At 40.2% G+C, this 15,911-nt stretch overlaps 1 protein-coding gene across 2 annotated transcripts; it reads right to left on the reverse strand.

Annotated features, from left to right (window-relative positions):
• Nucleotides 1–463: 463 nt before the first annotated feature.
• sult1st6 (sulfotransferase family 1, cytosolic sulfotransferase 6) lies at nt 464–15,485 on the reverse strand. 2 transcript variants are annotated; one of them, XM_061230823.1, is made up of 8 exons: nt 15,442–15,485; nt 5,431–5,628; nt 4,520–4,648; nt 4,022–4,119; nt 3,781–3,907; nt 1,557–1,651; nt 1,219–1,399; nt 464–881 (listed from the first exon to the last, which is right to left on the reverse strand). In XM_061230823.1, the coding sequence occupies exons 2-8, from the start codon at nt 5,609–5,611 to the stop codon at nt 769–771; spliced, it is 924 nt and encodes a 307-aa protein (XP_061086807.1). In that variant the 5' UTR covers nt 5,612–5,628; nt 15,442–15,485; the 3' UTR covers nt 464–768. The 2 variants fall into 2 exon arrangements, with proteins under 2 accessions (XP_061086807.1, XP_061086805.1); XM_061230821.1 differs by lacking the exon at nt 15,442–15,485 and adding an exon at nt 5,789–5,829.
• Between the last annotated feature and the right edge of the window lie 426 nt (nt 15,486–15,911).

Consider the following 15,911-nt stretch of genomic DNA (forward strand, 5'->3'; position numbering starts at 1 on the left):
GTTGTCTGAGGATGTCAGAATGAAGATGGTTTATTTCCACAAGAAGGAGAAGGCTACAGAAACTCACTCAACTACCTATTTTCACTGTCAGAAACATTATTAGAAAATGTAAAATAAATTGAACAGTTTAAGTCAAGGCAAGGTCTGAAAGACCAAGACAGATTTCAGAGAGAATGGCCCAAGACCTGGTGAGAAATTCAGACTGAAAACACCCTTTTTGTACCTGAGGCCACCCACCTGATTTAGCCTCCCCCCTATTGTTTTTGGTTACAACTGCTCTACATGCGTGTTTTGTTCTTCAAGTGAAAAGCATCACTGCATAACTTAGGGGTGACATTGGCTCAGGTGATAAGAGCAGCCGTCTGGCAGTTGGAGGGTTGCCGGTTTGAACCCCCCCCCCCCCCCCCCCGAGTGTGTCAAACTGTCCCTGAACAAGACATCGAACCCCAAAATGCTCCTGACGAGTTGGTTGGGGCCTTGCATAGCAACCATTCACCGTTGGTGTGTGTGAGTGTGTATGAATGGGTGAATGAGAAGCATCGATTGTACAGGCGCTATATAAATTCCAACCAGTTACTTATGCACCTGTAAGTCGCTTTCAATTAAAAGTGTCTGCTAAATGACTCAAAGGTAATTGTACTTAAAGCATTGACAAGAACTTTTAAATAATCCATTGATTTTAATTTTTTTATTTTGATTAATTAAGATTGCCCTTAGTTCCATTCTACTAAGTCATTTAGTAATTAGTCATGATGTCAATCTCTTTCTTTACAAATTTTCCCTGAAGGGAATTTTGACCATTTTCATTTGTTGCTGATAATCTTCATTGAAAATCTCCAACTGAGATTCAGAGAAGTGATTTACCCAGTCACCAACCTCCCCTGCAAGAGAAAGACAGGGTTAATCCCAGCATGCCTTCACACTTGTTTATACAGTTCTCTGAGCACAAACCATTGCAGCCAACTTCTGATGGACCTTTATCCTCAGCTCATAAACACCTGAATGACACAGGGCAGAGTTCACTTAATCTCATAGTTAATATTTCACACTCAATCATGTACCTTGTTTGGCACTGTGAAAAAAAAAATCATATGGGTAGTGGTTAAGAGTCAAAGGTTCATAACTTATACATTTGATTTAGCAAATATCGTGTTAGTGAAACCCCTTATAATAGAATAGAAAATAGAAGCTGATCAACCTTTTGAGGAAGAGACAAACCTTTTCTCATGAAAGCCGAGATAGAATCGTCAAAGACATTCTTGGGGATAAAGCTATAGTTGGCCATGGGGTTCTCCTTCATGACCTCAAAAGACGTGTGTGCCACAATGCGTGCTATAACATCATCAGTGACTGACAAATCCAGGTACTGCTTGATGCGTTCCACTTCCCGTTGAAGATTCTGGAGGTAAATGGTAAATGATATGGGGAAGCAGACAACATGATTGAGACTAATTTTGATTTAGAAAGACTGGACATGCTAAGAGTATGCCACGTGGGTATGTATGGGAGTGGGTACAATATAAACTCACTTTAACTCAATCAACTCAAATACTCACCTCTTTCATATCTTCGTAAAATAAATAGAGTATATTCCTTTTCTCTCTCTCTTCCCAATAACCCTTAACATGGTCATACCAGGAGCCCCAGGCCACTGTGAATCGGAGAAAGAGAGCAACAATCAAAAATGTTTCTGTACTATAGATGATATATCAAGGTGTGTTGAGTGACGACTCTTTTGGATACTTATTTGCACCGTAAATGCATTATTTCTAAACAGAACTATATTACCTTTCATGTATGGAATGATAATACGGCTCAGTGCTCTTTATAGCAAAGCGAAAGGTGATGTTAATTGGCCAGTTTGCTGCACTTGACATAGGAAGGCGGTACCTCGAAACAGTAAGGTCCTGATCCTCCATTTAATGTTTTTCCATCATTTAATGACATGGGGAACAGATGGCAGGAAAATCTTGATAATCAACAAACTAGAGAGCTGAAATTTCATGTCATGAAGGACAAAGACTGCTAAATTCACTAAGCCCTTGGAAACTAGGAAAGCCCTATTCAACATATCATTTTCTTTGTTGTGATGTTCCAGATTCCTGGGTGGAGATTGAAGAGAAACCTTACTTTACTACTGTCTGTCTTTGCTGGTTAATATACTAGTTGTCTCTAGGTATCTACTATTCTGAGTATGAATAGTTTTCCTGACATTTCCTGCCACTGAAACTACAAAATGTGGTGCTCTGCAGTTAATACAGGGCACCTGTATTAATAAGGTGTGTTAATAAGGTGTGTGCTATTTTACTTTTTCACCCAAGTTCAGATAATTAAAATACACTGAATTCAATGACATTCATAGGAAATACAATTCGGTCAGAAAAAAAGAAAAAGAAAAAGAAATTGTCTGTTTGCGTGTGAATGTGCAGAGTAGATCAGTGGCCAATATTGTTATCATCGCCAGTGCGTGCTTAGCTCTATACATTTACATTTTGGCATTTAGAAGATGCCCTTATCCACAGTAACTTACTTGCATGTAAATCATAGGGCCCACTGCCACTGGGGTTGGATGACCCCTCAACAATTAGCCCTATATTGAGGGAATCCCCCCCACACACAATTCACAATTACAGTGAAATGTGTACTTAGCATCCTTTAGATATCCAGTGATCACCCCTTTTCTTGACATAAGCTCAAACCCAGTGAAAGTGGAATATGTTTCTCACTGAAACAATTTTCTGTATTTGAGTGGATATGGGTTATTGTAGCGGTGCCTGGTGCACTTAGAAATACAATGTAGCACCGCCAAAACACCCCCTTTGATGACAATATCTCCAAAAATGATAATTCTACTTTTGTTTTTAATAAGCTATATCTAGGCTGTTTTCCAAAATGGTTGAGACTTTTATATTAGGTAAAAAGTGTAAAATGTAAAATACTGAGCAATTCTCTCAGCTCCCCAAATGCACGCTTTGATAACTGTGAGTGATGATATGCACTTTTCCACTACTTGCTGATATTAATAATTCAGTTCAATACTATATCAATAAAGGCGTTTAGTTAAGAAACATTTACAGCAAAATTCTTGCATGTGGTTGAAACAAAAACCAGCATACACAGGAGAATTCCAGGGCCGAGTTTGAGAACCACTGCTATAGACTTTTTGGGAATACACTGCAGATGTGGCTTGTGTGTCCCATACATTTCTTGCTGATAAAAAGGTTGGTGATGTCTTGTGTGGCCATACTGTAGTGTGGCCATTTAAGGGACCCATCTCTGCTTTTGTCTCAACTATTCAACTATTATATATTTTATTTCAATTTTATTTGATGTGAGTTTTCATTGTTCATATCAAAGTGCACCAGATTGATGCATTTAATTGTTAAATAAGGATGCCCCCAGACCCACCCCCCTGCAATGTTCTGGGCTAAACCCCCAACAACCTCAATGACCTAGCAATGTCAGTACAAGGCTGCTAGTGATTGTAAGACAGTTTTATGGCTGCAGATTTCAGGGATGTCAATGCAGGGAGCCTACACCCCAATAGAGCTTTACATCTAGCAATGCCCCTGCCATTCCTCAAAATAAATGAGATGGATGAATTCCATTTGCTAAAATTCCCTGGTTGCTTCATACTGCTGCACAAGTAGCTACACACCAGGCATCTACATCTATCAGGCGTCATTACAGATATTTTCCTGCTTTGTCATCCCCATCAACCTCATTGTGAAACTCATCAGCAACATACAGTGCACTGTATTTGTCAGAAAAAGCACTTACATTCTCCCTTCATGAATTTTTGGATGTAGCTTTCCCAGGTTCCTGGTTCAGGCTGGGTCAAATTCATCCTGTCAAAGTGGTAGTAGCTAACCATGTTATCCTTGGCATTGCGGGCCACATAGATCACCTGGGCAATATAATTGTGGGTGTGGGGGTCAGGGGCAGGAAAGGAAATTCAAGCTTGTGTGACATACACAAAACAGTACACCTATTGTGCCATGATAATTAGTTTTGGCCTCACCTTGCATTTATTTTCCCAGAATCCCTCAGGTACAAGTGGGAAAGGCAAATGTGTCTTGATCATCCTTGGTGGACTCATCTTGTGAAGGAGATCTAGTCCTGAGAGAGAGGGCAGATTTAAGCGGAGGGTTTTGACAGTGTTGCATCAGGAATAGTGGAAGAGGAGCAGGTGCTGTGACTTCAGTACCTCAGGAGAGTCTAGTACCTGGAAGATCTGTAGAACCATCGACAATGTCGGCCCTGCTTACAGGCAGGCTAGCAGCTGGGACTCATTCCCTGGACTTTCTCCCTTGGACCTTATAGACTGCTTGATCATTGTTTATGTTCTTACATGAGTACATGAGTCTTTCTTTTTGTTGAGCTTAGGGACTGAATAAAAGGTTGTAAGCCAGTTTGAGTTGTACATCTGCAACATGTGATGCAGTGACCACCCCACTGTGTCACAAAAAGTTACAGGATTCTGCAGGATGGTCACACAGTATAACAAGGAGATAAATACCAGAAGGGATCGGAGGGGGGTTGACTATCTCAAGGAATGGGCTTCTCATGACTATGGGGCCTCTCTTGCACGCCTCAGTATCTCCATTGTGAAGCAACAGGTCTACTATCTCCTGAGTCCAGGTAGTTCCTATGTGAAACAAAAATAGCCATAATGACAGAAAATAAAGGTATATAAACAGCATGTTAACAAAATAATTCAAAATGCCTATAAATCATAGAATTTATTCCAGGTCAGTACCGTTTACATACAGGTAGGTCAGTCATTGAGCTACATGTTCAAAATTACTATGCAGGACAAGGATGAAACAATCACAGAGAAGCAACCCACTTGTAAATATAGCATTCATCCTGAAAGATTTAATTATTGCAAGTGATACAGCATATGGAGTGCCTTCAAAATAAGGGAACTAGCCAATTTGTGGTCAGAATATGTATAATGAACATAATCCATGAACAAAACAATGCTAGTCTTCATCACCACTTAAAACTGTTTGTTACAGTACAGCATGTTTCATGAAATGGCATTGCTTCCGTTTGCATTATCATTTTCACATGGTCACGCAAAAAACAAAATTCGAATTGATAATGCAAACCCTTGTATAATGACATTATGGTTTTGTCATAGATGTTGAGAAACTGAATATGAAATGACATTTTAATATTGTCAGATAAAGTGCGTACATTAGCTTTAAAATTCTAAGTGGGCTTTTTCATTTTCATTCATGCTTCCATATATCATACTATTCCATAATATCATATAATATTCCATACACAAATATTCTACAGTGGGCTACACATTCATTACAGTACATTCAGCCTAACAACATTCATTTAAAAGTGTTAGTAGTCAGAAATAGTTCTACACCCTTCCCTTTTTTTGTGCATCGGTGCCCTCATCCTGAAGCTCACCTGCTTTGGGATAAGTAGCAATGAGGATGTCAGTAGGGTCAGGGCAGAAAGCCCAGATAGGCTCAAAGTTTTGGGCAATGGGCTCCATCAGTGGGACTCCTCTCACGTTCTTCAAAGGAAAGCGAATTAGTGATTGTCCTGCTTCCTCAATAGCCTGGCTGTATGTCAGTGTTTTTTCCATTTCTGTTCTTGAAGACACTGAAAAGAGACAAGAGAAAGTATTCTTCAGAAGGGTTCCTTACTCTTCTTGATTATAATTACTTGGTTAGTTCACCTCTCCACTTTTGCTACTTTCCTCAACTTTACATGAAAAAGTTTGTTTCCTTCTCTATCTGTACTGGTGGATCTTTGTGCATACCCCGTACGCTTTCCCGTGCCTGTTCAGTTACTATATTAACTTTGAACTTTGCCTGCAAGCTCTTATGCAACTTCCAGGCTGCATTCCTCAATTTAAAAAAAAAAAAAATCTTAGTACTGAATCTAGGATTCCAAGAACTGCCAAGGGAGCGTCTACATTATCCCCTACCAGACAGAAAGAGAAAGGCCACAGTGCATGTCACTATTATTATCAGCATGTCAGGAACCCAGGCAGGGGGAACCAATCACAGACTCAGAGGTGACAAAAAGCACAGGGAAGACCCAAAATGGAGTCAAACACAGACAGAAAAACAAAAAACAAAAGACCCCAACAATCAGGGAGCAGAAAAACAGACAAAATCAATTAAGCAAAAGACAAGAAACCAAAAACACAGAAAGTGAAAACCAGACAGGAAAACAACCCAAACAGAAAAACAGGATGGCAAAAAGAAAGAATCATGAAAAAGAATACAAGAGAAGACTCACAAAACTTCAGAAGACAAACTAGCAATGAGAAGCTGAAAAGGACAGGTGTAAATACAAAACTGATAAACAGACAACGAGAAACAGGTGAGAGGCAAGATAGGAAGACAGGAAGGAAATCGATATAAGTAGTGGGAGGCTGAGACACAAACTGAAGAACAGGTGAGATGACTGAGTGGGAATGAATGGGAAGACAGACTATGGTGGCCACAGAGGGAAAAAAGGAACAAAAACGCTAAGAACAGATACAGAAAAACACAGAACCTGACACCGCACTGATTTGTTCAGTGTGAATACAAAGACGATTCAACAACAAGAGGCTTTTGGTCTGCTCTGTCATTACACAGGGTAGTCTGTGTTCCTAGGGTGCTGGCTCCCTTCCCAACTTTGGACAGGAAAGGGTTGCATTTTATATGTGTTATGTACGGTCCAGGGAACCCAGACGCAGACCACAGGATAATCCAAAAGAGTAGTTTTAATGTCCAGTAGTCACAAGCCAAGAGATCCAAAACACAGCCAAAAACGAAAAGCAAAAGAATGGTCGAAAAAACAAGCGAGAGGTCAAAATCCAGAAAATCACAGGGCGAAGGTACAGCAGGGCAAAAGCAAAGTCGAAGTCAAGGCAAGGCAAAGGGGTGTCTTTCAAGAATCTCTATAACAAGGCTTACAAACAATCGGCACTTATCAAGATCAACGTTCTGACAACGAAGCATACTGAGACTGAGGTTTAAATACAAGAGGGAAGGTGACAATCTAGGCAGGGCAGAGGAAAAGCTAAACAAATGGACAACAGGTGGGGAAACACAATAGGGTAATAACATAATAACGGGAGGGAGACGAAAACGCGGACTGGATGCACGAAACAAAACATGCAAAACATACGGCTCCGGATTAGGGAGTAGACATTTGCATAGTTAGAAGATGTAGTGATAGTTAGAGACAGGTGCGAACACTTCGCTGAAACTAAACGAGTAATCAGGGATAGCATAGGGAGGCGGAGTTATAGAACAGTGCAGAAATACTAAGAGATAGCGTTAGTGAGTTAGTTTCGTGAATATTTCTAAACTACCCAATAAAAGTGATTGTTAGTTAGTTAGTTAGTTAGACAGACAGTAAGTGTATTAATCGGATTAGTACTGTACAAAACCTAGATTAGTAGTAGTTAGTAAGAATCGTGCTTTACAACATTTAACTATCAAGAAAAAGCAGGAAGTAAGAATCGCGAGTTTAGAAAAAATGTTGAACCCCGAAAACTACCGTAACCACCCGAATAGTGGGACATGCAGACAGGGGAGTGACTAGACTGATAAACATTCAGACGTAGACATAACAGGGGAGGACAATAGAGAACTGTAATGGGAAAACATAAACCAGGTACTATGAGAAATGAATCATAAACAAGAATAAACATGAAAACATACAGAACAAATACAGAAACATTACAATATGGGTCTTAAGTGACTCCAAGTAACTCCTATCCTGATGGCAGGGAGTTTCTTTCTTAAAGGGGAATGTTGAAAACTGTTGGAATTTGGTTCAAGAAAGAATGTTATGAGTATACTACACCTGCATTATTAAATCCAGTATCTTATCCAGAAGTAGATCAAATATTTGATAATATTTGATATAGGACTTTGTCATATTTTTGTGTTTGTTTTTTATATTTATGTTAAACATCACTGAAGAGAAAGACATTTTAAAAAGCGTAACAATCTCACTAAGACACGCCAATTAATCTACAGTTTGTACGCATGCATAAAATTTGTGATCACCATAAATTGATTCCCTCATATTTGGAATTTCAGCTTTTTAAAGAGATAGTCGAAGTAGGAAAAAGCTTCTCTGAAGCTGAAAAATGAGAAGCTACAGTACAACAGCTTGTTGTACTGTTAATTGAAGTACAACAAGCCAAAAGCATACACCGATTAGCCATAACATTAAAACCTTAAACAAGTTTTTTCATGATTAAAAATGTTTAAGCTGTATAAACTTGTCTATAAACACTTAATGGTGATTTTTTTGTTCTTTAAATATCTTATTATACACCAATCCCACTTCGGGATGGTGAAGAGCAAACAGCAAGCCTGTGAAGCAGTGGCAGTAGCCATTTAGGATGGATTTTTTATGGGCCCTTCCTCTGACAAATAATGCCAACCAAGACGCAGCACGCACACGCAAACGCATATAACCAACATACGCGCGCACACACACATAGCACCATTACACAGATATTTTAAAGACAATACTTTGGATTGTATTTGGCTCATGAGTAACTTTGGTTATTGCGACACAGGCTACATTGTTTGCGATACTTTAGAACATTTGTATTAATCAAGTCAGAACCATGGACCAATGTGGATGGTCATAGAATCAAATCAACAAGTCAACAAATCAACTAACAGTAGTTGGGATGTTTACATAACTAAAGCTTAGGCCTATGCTACTCGTGTCAGTATCAGAGGAAAAGCACAACACAATAAATTCACTGAATGTATTATCCTTGTCATGTGGAAGGTAATACCCGCTGTTACCAGCAGAGGGCCGAGGATCATTGGTCGCACCTGTTCCTCATTGGCGTTAGGGGAATTACCTCCCGGGAAGCATATTTAAGCTCAGTATTGACTCTCCTTCAGTGTTGTGTGTCAACTGTTCGCTCTTGCGCCAAGCCGGTAAGCACAAGGTAGACTCTATCAGTAGTTTTGGGAGTCAGGTACTGTGCTGGTGGTTGCTAACAAAAAAGAAAAGCTTAAAAAAGGTAAGGAAGGCGTTTCGCTGGTATTGTGTTCGCTGGCGCCTTCCTCTAAGGTTTTTGGTTTTGGTTTTTCTTTCTTTTGACTCGTGTGAGTCAGTGGTTGGGGGACGTTGTCCCCTGGTATGTATTTTTGGTTTGTGTTTTCTTCCCGAGCTGCGCCTCGAGGGTTTTATTTTCTCGTGCCTAGTTTTTTTACGCTAGGTTGTATTTTCTTTTCGGCGGTCCCGGTCTGATACCGTCAGTGCTGTGTGTCAAGCACATTTTGAGTTTTGAGTTTCGCCCTGTTTTGGAGGGCTGTTTTATTTTCCCAGCCGCTTTTGGCTTAATTTCTGTTATCCTTCTAATTCGACTTCGGGTTAGTTTTTGTTCCTCCCTCTGTTCTGGGAGTAGGGGTTATCGCCTAATATTGAGTTTTAGTGGCGAACGCGTTTGCGTGCTCGCTTTAAAAGGGTTTCCCCTTTAGTCGCTACTGGCTCTCCGCCCAACCCCATCCTCACAATCCACTGTGTTCTTTTACCTAATTCACTGACTGCATTTATTACAATAAAATATGAATTAATATATGAAAATAATTTATGATCTTAGCTTTTGTTTTATCTTTCAAATTGTCATTATTATGAAAAAGATTAACAGTATACTTATATATATTGCAGGTACTTATTCTTATAATGGACGTAACGCCTCTAGTTGATGAAACTAAACGGACTTATTTGGTCACTTCCTCTTTGTTAAAGGTACAGGTAAGATTTTTGTGTTAAAACATTGTTATAAGACCAAAATCCCTTCCCATCATTGAAAAAGGCTCACTGGCATGTTGACTCACCCTCTGCCTGTTTATAGTCCTTAAATTCGGGTTTCAAAGTGTACATTTCCCGGGCGTCAAATTAGTTCTAACTGCCACAGCTAATGGCATGGGGCTTATTTTGATTGTTTGTGTAGCTGCCCAAATTGCACTCTAGAAAAACAATCACTGAAACTCTGTGTACTATTGCTTATTAAATGGTAAATGGTTGGCATTTATATAGCGCCTTTATCCAAAGCGCTGTACAATTGATGCTTCTCATTCACCCATTCATAAACACACACACCAGCAGCGATTGGCTGCCATGCAAGGTGCCAACCAGCTCGTCAGGAGCATTTCGGGGTTAGGTGTCTTGCTCAGGGACACTTCGATCGAACCGGCAACCCTCCGACTGCCAGACGACTGCTCTTACTGCCTGAGCCATGTCGCCCCAAAGTGTTACGGCAGGGCGGACAGAGGAACCAGAAGCAGACACGGGGGTGTGGAAAATGGCAAGTTTACTCACAGGTGATACGGCAGACAGAGCGTAGTAACAAAACAAGCCAAGGTCAAAATCCAGGGGGTCAGTCCAAACAGGCAGAGGTACAGAAATCCACAAAACACAAAGAATAGTCCTGGGACGCAGGCAGGGGTCAAAACAGGAAAACCAGATAAACAAGGGCAAGGGCAAGGGCAAGGACTCGGGAACAAGGGCAGGGGCAAGGAAACAAGGAGGCTAGAACTTGGGGAAGGAATCAAGGGCTCGGGAACAGAAACAGGACAAGACGAACTAGCAGCGTGCAACTGAAAAGGACAGGTATAAATACACAGGGAAATGAGACAAACTAGGCGGGGCATGGGAGTGAGGGTGGTCTAACAAATGAACATCAGGTGAAACGCATGAAAGGGTAATAGGACAATAACGAGGGGGAAAACGAAAACACGGACTGGATTCACAAAGACACACATGTAGAACAAACGGCTCTGGACTAGAGAGTAGACAATGCATAGATTGAAGACGTAGTGATAGTTAAGAGACAGGTGCGAACACTTCGCTGAAACAAACGAGTAATAAGGGATAGCATAGGAAGGCAGAGTTATAGAACAGCGCAGAAATGCTAAGAGATGCGTTAGTGAGTTAGTAACGTGAATATTTCTAAACTACCCAATAAAAGTGATTGTTAGTTAGTTAGACAGACAGTACGTGTATTAATCGGATTAGTACTGTACAAAACCTAGATTAGTAGTGGTTAGTAAGAATAGTGCTTTACAACATTTAACTATCAAGAAAAAGCAGGAAGTAAGAATCGCGAGTTTAGAAAAAATGTTGAACCCCGAAAACTACCGTAACCACCCGAATAGTGGGGCACGCAGACAGGGGAGTGACTCGACTGGAAAACATTCAGACGCAGACATAACAGGGGAGGACGAGTGCAAAGACTAATGAAAATAAACAGAACCAGACATGAAATATGAAAAATAATAAATTACAAGAATAAATAATACTAAACAATGATACACTAATACACAGAACACAGGAACATAACACAAAGATTACATATCTAGTTATAAAACAATACCAGTTTTTATTATTGGTAGCAACAAACAAATTAGCTATAGTTTGCTTGAAGAATTTACAAATATCCACTTACAATAAAATATGGGCAATACAAACATAGTAGCGATTGCACAAGCGTTGTGCTTCAGGTGTATATTTGTACATTCGGAAGCTAACTAGTAATTGTTCATTTGCTTGTTATAGCAAACTGGTATTGTTTTCTAACTGGATAAGCAATATATACAGAGTTTTAGTGATCGCTTGTCTGGAGTGCAATTTGGGCAGCTACACGTTCCTTTTGTGTTCAATGACGTAAACCTTTATATCTCTCAAACTTATCTCAAAGTTGCAGTTTCTTCGTTTGTGGTAGACTATCATATCTTAGTTATATAGCCAGTTAGTTACATAGCCAAATAACTCACAATATAGTTGGTTAGCTAAAGTGAAAACTATAAATAGTGTTGTGTAGTGCACCAAAGTCAAGAGCTCAAAGTCACCTGTTCGGTGAACATTTTCTTACTAGAAAACTACGAAAAGACGGCAGGCTCTGTTGCGTTTGTCACGGTCAGCTTTCCAAAAAAGTGCACAAGACCACTGAATAGTATAATAACGATTCATATTACGTGTTATATTCACAGACTGTGGGAAGCATGAACAGTGTTGTGGTTTGAGGTTGTCTGTTGTTGCAGTTCCTCTTTTGACCGTTAGGAGTCTGAAATTGCCTTTAAGGGGTATAATTTATACTTTCTCTATCATAAGGTTTTTTAAAACCCCCTGACTTAACATCGGTGGAACGCTAGGTTTACAGCAGAAAACCAGTCCAACAATTGAACAAACAAATCAAATTCACAGTAACTGCTGGGAGAATTAGCAGCTTCCTTGGCTAATTTGAATGCAATGTAAGTGAAGTACATTTACAAACTCATGACTAATGTTAATTAATGATCACATGATTTAACAATGTAAGAGAAATTAACTCACTTTAACGTTACTGCGTTGAGCAAAACCGGAATCTAGGGTGTGGAAATATAGGTTGAGAGACGTTTTGACATAGACGGACTAAGTTAACCCCAATACAGCTCAGGGTTTACCTGGATATAGCATGGCTACATCCTAGTTGCTAGAAAACTAAATTTTCTGCCAAATGTAGCAGAATTTTCTCCTGAAAAAGTACAGTAGGCTAACATTATATCTAGCTTGCTATCCTACCTGCAAGGTTTTGCCACCATCAGGTGCAATGATTGCGATGGGCAACTGCTACTGGGAACAGGGTAGCAGTTGAGCGATTATTTTTCCAAAAGGCCGTCCAGTTTGGGACAGGAAGGAAATAATCAAGTAATTGTACTTGACCAAGACAAGTTTGCTTATTTAAGTATATATAAACCCACACCACTGTTACAGCATACGTAGTAACGTTATTTTCCGGTGAGAGGTTAAAATATAAAGCCCTGTAAAAAAACACACATGTAGTGACATGGGCCCTTCTAGTTTTGTTCGGCTCACATTTGATAAATGAGGCCCACTGTCTGGACAGATCATTGCAACTTGGAGTACCTGAAATCGATTAAAAGACAAACCTGCTGGTCCCTATTCTTCAACCGGTTCAATTTTACCCTTACCTATCGTCTCAGTTCCAGGAATGTCAAACCTGACGCCCTCTCCCGGTTACACTCACCTGCACAGTCCAAAGAAGATCCTATATCCATTCTGCCTACTTACAGTCTGGTCGCTGCCCTCAAGCTTGATATTATTAATACAGTTAATGCCTTAATGAATAGCCCGGCACTTAATGGCACTCTGGCCAATCACATCTACATTCCCAAACCCGTCCGGCCCCAGGTCCTTGAATGGGTCCACGCTTCCCATCTGGCTTGTCACCCGGGAATCAGATGCACCCTAGCCCTCCTGAACCGTTGATTCTGGTGGCCATCCATGAAAGCAGATACAGCAGAGATCCCAGGACACATCCACCATTTCCACAGGTGACTCACATCTGTTGGAAGACGGCCCCCTCATTCTTGCCAGGACCAGTGAAATAGAGGTGTGTCTCTCGGTTTTTGTGTTGAACAATATATTTTCTCCCAAGGGTAGAACGTTTTACAACAGCCTTTGAGGTGTGTTTGCTCCCATTTGGTGGGTGTGTCAGGGATGTAGCCTGAATCAATAATAATGTAGGCCTATGCTTTAAAGACCAGAGAACGCCTTCTCAGATGCCATTGGAGCAAACCATAATTTTATCAGTCAGTCCGCCCACGGTTTGCAACAGGATGTTCAACGCGGTTTCTGTTTAAATAAATGGTTTGCTACATATTTTTCAGGGCTGAATGTGACCCAGATGAAAGGAATAAATCGCAGAACAGACTAAAAGGACTACAGAAAGTGATAGGGGACAAAACATGCAAAACAACACAGAAACTGGGGAGCAGTTAAGGGAACACTTAGAAAGAGGAAAAAACAATGTGATACCAGCAGAGGATATATATGTTAAGTACATTTACTTACTTTCTATTCATGAAATGAAAACGAAAATCTAACGCTGATCTGTAATACTAGTTGTATATACTATTTTACATTACATTACATTACATGGCATTTAGCAGACGCTCTTATCCAGAGCGACGTACAACAAAGTGCAAATCAAACACAAGAACAAGTGCAAAAGGAAGGACCTGAGAGGACATTACAGTTCCTAGTGTAAACATACTATGTTCTATCGCTATTGGAGTTATAACCTTGTTTCGTGCGCATTTTGAAGACTAATTTATCATGCGCACACATGGTGATTATGTGCATTCCCAAATATATACAGGTAAAATAATTGGCTTGTGTTACTGTCGTTGATTACTTGTTCAGTAATAAACCTTAGTAGCTAGCTAGTAATAGTAGCTTAATAATAGCTTTTTGGTCATACAAAAACATTTCGTGAGAAGCAACCAACAAATCTTATCTGGTGTAATGATAGCTTTTTTCCCCAATTGTTACACAGAGGGTGTCACATTCCTTTTTCCCCTTGCAGAAATTTCCAGGTCAAACTCACAAGGAATGTAACGCCTTCTCACTCATTTGAGAAAGGGGAAGAGTTGAAAACTCTTTTCAAAAGTGTGAATGTGGAGTCTGCTTCAGAGGAGAGTGAAATGTGAAAATGCAGTGATTTTTATCTGTATATTAACAGTGAGACAGCTGAAGACTTCCACGTCACAGCAGGACCCAGCACCACTGCAGCCAGAGATGCAGGACCCAGCGCTTTCACCACAAAACTGCAAACTGGTACCGGACATTATTTTTCAATTCTCTGGACATTGTTGTGACGAACTGCTGCCTCCTCCACAAACAGCTGTGTCAGTAAATCTTTCATGGCACCAGGATGAATTTCTAGAGTTTTAATCATGCTCTCCAATAGCGTTTTTTTTTTTTTTTTTTTTTTTACCTCCGCTACGATAAATAATGCAATAAAGGACTACACTGCCAATTATCTTGCTTGGGAACATGTCCGTCAAACCACACGTCAGTCTGTCCACAGTTTGCAACATGGTGTTCAACGTGTCACCATTTTCGTTTACATAAACGTTTTGCTAAACTGATTTGTCAGAGCTGAACGTTACCTTGGTTCCCATTCAGCCATGAGATTATCATTCAAAATTAGCTGGTGTGTAGATCCTCATATTTAAGAAATGCATGAACATGGTCTATTTAGAGGCTTGAATCTACAGTTTTCTGTAGCACTTTTGCGTGGATTCTTCTGAGCATTTCTTTTTCAGCTTTATTGGACAGTATAGTATAGAGACAGGAAGAATGGGAGCGAGAGAGGGAAATATATGCAACAAAGGCCTGACAGTCGGATTCGAACCGCCGACGTCGCGGCTCGCAATGAGCATGCGGTCAATGCTCTACAGGCTGCGCCACCGAGACACCCCTTCTGAGCATTTCTTAACAGGTTTGATTCAGCGACTAAAAGGTACCAAAATGAATAATGAATTGCGCTTAGCTTAGCTTAACTGGGCAGAGACCAATCGGTAACAGAAAAAAATGTAGTAGGATCACAAGAAAGAAAGACCACAATAAACGGATTGGCAGACTGACCAGTAAGATGCAGTTCTTGACCACAGCCGTCCGTACGCCTTATCTTCAGGGTTCCTGAGGGAGGTACAGTGGGAAAGCAAACATATACTGTACAAGCTCCAGGATCCTGTATATCCTGTATTTCCTGTTATATAAAGCTGGTGCCCGAACAACACTGCATTGTAATTGACCTGCCTTGCTTTTACCTATTATGTTTCATACTGTAAAGACTATTGCTGCTCTGTTAATAAATTGGGTAACACTATATTTCAAGGCCTCTAAATAAGAGCTCTCCCTCCATAATGTTTGTGACATTATGTAACTTTTTAAAATACGATAACATTTTTTTCAGGCTACATTTGTTGTCTCATTCATTTTCATTTAAGTTTTATATAAGTGTGTGGGGTTTCTCTACATATACACCTGACTGTGCCTCACCTCTGCTTATTCATCCCGATGAAGGCCTGTGTGTAGCAACACGTCGATGCGTG

This window comes from Conger conger, chromosome 2 (genome assembly GCF_963514075.1).
Source record: "Conger conger chromosome 2, fConCon1.1, whole genome shotgun sequence".
NCBI lineage: Eukaryota > Metazoa > Chordata > Actinopteri > Anguilliformes > Congridae > Conger > Conger conger.